At 69.2% G+C, this 4028-nt stretch overlaps 1 protein-coding gene across 1 annotated transcript in view; it reads left to right on the plus strand.

Annotated features, from left to right (window-relative positions):
* Window positions 1–78: 78 nt before the first annotated feature.
* Window positions 79–4028, plus strand: part of H696_05061 (TKL protein kinase) — a gene marked incomplete at its 5' end in the record, with an annotated part of 6598 nt that continues 2648 nt past the window's right edge. Inside the window, 2 exons of the mRNA XM_009498922.1 lie at window positions 79–1451; window positions 1705–4018. Of these exons, the coding sequence (XP_009497197.1) occupies window positions 79–1451; window positions 1705–4018 (3687 nt within the window). The remainder of the gene's footprint in view (window positions 1452–1704; window positions 4019–4028) is intronic.

Genomic DNA, 4028 nt, shown 5'->3' on the forward strand with positions numbered 1-4028 from the left:
CCCTTTCCCCCCCCCCCCTCCCCCTCCCTCCTCCTCGCCTGCCTTGTCCGTCGGTGCCTGACCCTTGGACGGAGCGCGATGGCCCGCGGCCGAGTGCCTCCCGGCACATGGGGCCCCTGGCGGTCTTTGCCCGTCTTGGCGATCCTCCTGCTCGTGGGGCTGCTGGCCTCCCGGCCGGCGGGCGCCTGGCTGCGGACGATCGGGGATCGCTTTGTGTCCGAGCCGCCGACCGTCGTGCCGGAGGTGCACCTCGTGCGATCTGCCCGGCCCTTGTCCCCGATCGAGCCCGGCCCCTTCCTGGGCACCTATGTGGCCGGCCGCAGTGCGCAGCTGATCCGGCCCCTGATCAACCGCCAGGCCAATGTCTTTTCCCAGTGGGATCCCCAATCCAGCCCCCTTTCCCTCGACCGAGTGGGCGTCCACTTTTCGCCCACCCCACAGAGCACCCTCGGCAGTAGCATGCCCTTCGGGCCGCGGGACTACCCGATGGAGCCCGTGCCGAGCCTCTCCGGCCAACCGGCCCTCATGGGCATCCAGCCCGACTCGCTGGTGCTCGTGCTCGGGTCCGGGGAATACACCCACCAAGTGGGCACATTCAGCGTTCTGGCCGCGTCGGCCATAGACGAAAACTTGGTGGAGCTGCTGATCCGGCGCGATGACATCGGTGACATCATGTTTGCTTGGCTCCAGGCCAACGATCTCCACCTCAGCCTGGTTCACCCGCCGGCCCAGATGGACCTGGCCGGCATCCGAGCGGCCGCCGGATTGGGGGGCAACTTTCACATGTGGCATGGCGAGTACTATGGCCGGGTGCTCTTGACGCCGGTCAGTGCTCCTGCCACCGGCCTGGCCGACAGCCCGGGCCGGCCCGAAGCCCAGACCCTCCAGCAGGCCATCGTCAGTGCGACTTCCACCTCGGCCTGGCCCGGTCTCGCGGGAAGCCGCTTTTTGGATGTCCGCCCCACGCGACTGGTGCCCGGCAATGTGGAAGACACGGTGGCCCTGTTGGATAGTGGGATGGTGGTCATTTGCCGGGGTGGCCACTTGGCTGATTGCGCGAGTCCCCTTGTCATCGGCCTGCCGGGGCAGCTGTCCGCCAGCGCGCGCCTCATGGTCCCCTCCCCGAAGGACCTGGCCGGCCAGGCCATCGCATGGCTACAGGTGTATGATCCGCCGCCTTCGGGCCAGGCCCCGGTCATTTGGCATGCGGTCTTGGTGCCCGGGCGGGGGGATTTCATTCGCTGGCTGAAGCTGGTCCTGCCGCCGGGGGCCGGGTCCGCTGAGCCCTCCCTGAGGCCGATTCGCCTGGCATCCTCGGACCCGACATCGTCGAATTGGGTATTGGCCTCGAAATGGATCTTCCTCGATCCGGTGGCCTTCCGCTGCGACACGGACCGAAGCATCATCTGCAGCACCCCGGGCAATGTGCTGTCCAATGCCGATGGGTGGAAGTGCGCCCCGGGTCGAGAGCTGTCCTTCCTGGCAGGGCAGGAGGAGCTCTGTGCCGGATGCGCCGCGGGCTGGATGCTGACACAGGCTCCCTCGGGTCAACGTACGCCCCTTTCACCGTGGGCCCGCCATTTGGCTCGTTCGGGGGTTCTTTTTTCCTGTCCTCCTGCCCGCCTGTCGGGCCGGGTGCCTGGGTTCCGGCTTTCCTGACCCCCCCCCCCCCCTGCTTGCATTGGCTTCCCTCTTGCCGGCGAGCCTGGCTTTCGAGCACGACCCTGGGCCGATCTCTGACCACCCTGCTCTGCTGCTGCTGCTGCTGCTGCTGCTGCTGCTGCTGCCCTCCCCCCTTGCTTTCGTGACCTCGGCGGCGTGGCGAACGCCGGTGCCGGCAGGTCAATGCGTCGCCTGCCAGGACCCCCACTGCAGGACGTGCGTTGCCGGTGGGTGCCTTGTTTGCCAGGAAGGGTACCTGCTGGAGCTGGACCCATCGAGCGAGGTTCCCACCTGTGTGACCGGCTGCCGGTTGGGCTTCCGGCGGAATGGCTCCCTCTGCCAGCCGGCCCAGGCATCCGGCGCCCCGGTGGGCGTTGAGCTGTCCTCGGCGCCGACCGCCGGCGGCGGCGGCGGCTCGGCCGTCGAGCGGCTGGGCTTCCTGGCTCCGACGCGCCTGGTGGCTCTCCACCGGCCGGGGCATGAGACGGTCCTGCAGCTTCCGGAGGTCATCCCTCCCGGCGGCCCGGCACACTATTTGGGCTTCCCCGCGGACCCCAATGTCCCTCCTCGGTGGATGAAGCACCAGCAGCCCGACCCGGCCACCCTGGACATCACTGACCTGCCGTCGACGAGCTTCCATGGGCTCGGCCCTTCCATTTTGCACTATGTCGAGCTGGAGCCAATGGTTGTCCCCTCGCAGGGGGGCTCCATCGGGGCGGTCTTTTGCACGGCCCAAAGCATCACCCTTGCGCGCTTCGTGTGCCTCCGGCCTGGGGTGCCCGAAGCGCCGGGGCTGTGCGACACCCGGCTGACATTGCAGACGGCTGTCAATCAGCCATGCGCCCAGCTCCGGGCACTGGACAGCCAGACGGTCCTGGCCTCGGTCGGCTCCTCTCTCTATATGCTGACCGTGGAGCCGGAGACGCTCTTGGTGGCCCTGGTCCCGTGGGTGTTGCTGGTGCCGGTGCGCTTCCCCGGGCCGGACGGCTGGCCGGACCTGTGGATGCGCCTGCACAGTGCCGGGCCGACCCATCAGGAGGGCTATGCGCTGGATTTGGTTGCCCTGGCCCGCGAGTCGGACATGCGGCTCGAGGGTCTGACCTCGGTGGTGGCCCGGCGTCCGGGCGAGGGGGTGGGCCACCGGCCGGCCCTCTTTGCGGCCACCCCCGGTCGACTGGCCCATGCCAGCGGGGCAGGCGAGGTGTTCCTGTCGGGCGTCCAAGTGCCGAGCGATGCGCCCACCGGGCCCGCCTATTGGGAAGCCATTCACCTGCCCCTCGGGGCGGTGCCCCATGGGCGGACGTCCACCATGGTCGGCAATTCCCTGCTGCTGGCCGAGCTGCCGGACGGTGCGCCCCTCAACTACCAGGTGCTCGCGGTGCCGCTGGGCGATCCGGAACACCCGGCGGCCCTGGTGCTGCTGACCAGCAATCTGCTGGGGGTGTCGGTCCTGCGGTGCTCGATCGGCAGCGGCTTTTGCCATCTGCAGCCTGGGCAGCTGTTTGATTTGCCACACACCCTGCCCTCGGTGGCCACCTCGTCCCTGGTGCCGGTGTCCGATCCGGGCCTCCAGTCCGACGCGCCGGGGCTCAAGCGGCGCCACCGGGCGAGCTTCCTGCTGGCCCTCGACCATGCCGACCCCTATCGGGTGGACTTGCAGGTGGAGTATTGCCCGGAGGGGACATTCGAGCCGGAATGCCTCGCATGCCATGGCCGGTGCATGGCCTGCACCGGGCCCGGTCCGGATGAGTGCTCTCGCTGCCGGCTGGCCCTGCACGAGGCGCCTGACGCCTGCTTGGATGCCTGCCCTGCTGGACTGCATGCCAACCACCGGACCGGCATGTGTGACTGTCCGCTCGAATGTGCCCTGTGTGGCCCGATCGGTGGCCCCCAGGCCGATGGTGCCCATGAGTGTACCCTTTGCCAGGCGGGCTTTGCCCTGGCGCAGCCCGGCGTCATGGGCCCATGTCTCCCTTGTCACCGGGACTGCGCCGAGTGCGCTGTCCCCTCGGCCAGGGCGGACTCCTGCACCCGGTGCCGGGCTGGCCGCATCCTCGTGGATGGGGCCTGCCTGGACGCCTGCCCCGAGGGGCGCTGGCTGGATGCCCAGGCGCAAGCGTGCCGGCCTTGCCTGGAGGGCTGCAAGCGGTGCACCTCGCCATGGGAGTGTGATGCCTGCCTCGGGGGACACTTTCGGTCGCCGGTCCAGGCGGGCGCCTGCAGGCGTTGTGATCCCTCCTGCGAGTGGTGCTCCGACGTGGACAGCTGCCTGGCGTGCTGGCATGGGCTGGTCTTCCTCGATACCAATCCCATGGTGGCCTCCCTTTGCGGGAGCACCTGCGCGCCGGGCGAGTATGTCGGCACGG

The sequence above is a fragment of the Fonticula alba genome, assembly GCF_000388065.1.
Source record: "Fonticula alba strain ATCC 38817 unplaced genomic scaffold supercont2.8, whole genome shotgun sequence".
NCBI classification, from domain to species: Eukaryota; order Rotosphaerida; family Fonticulaceae; genus Fonticula; species Fonticula alba.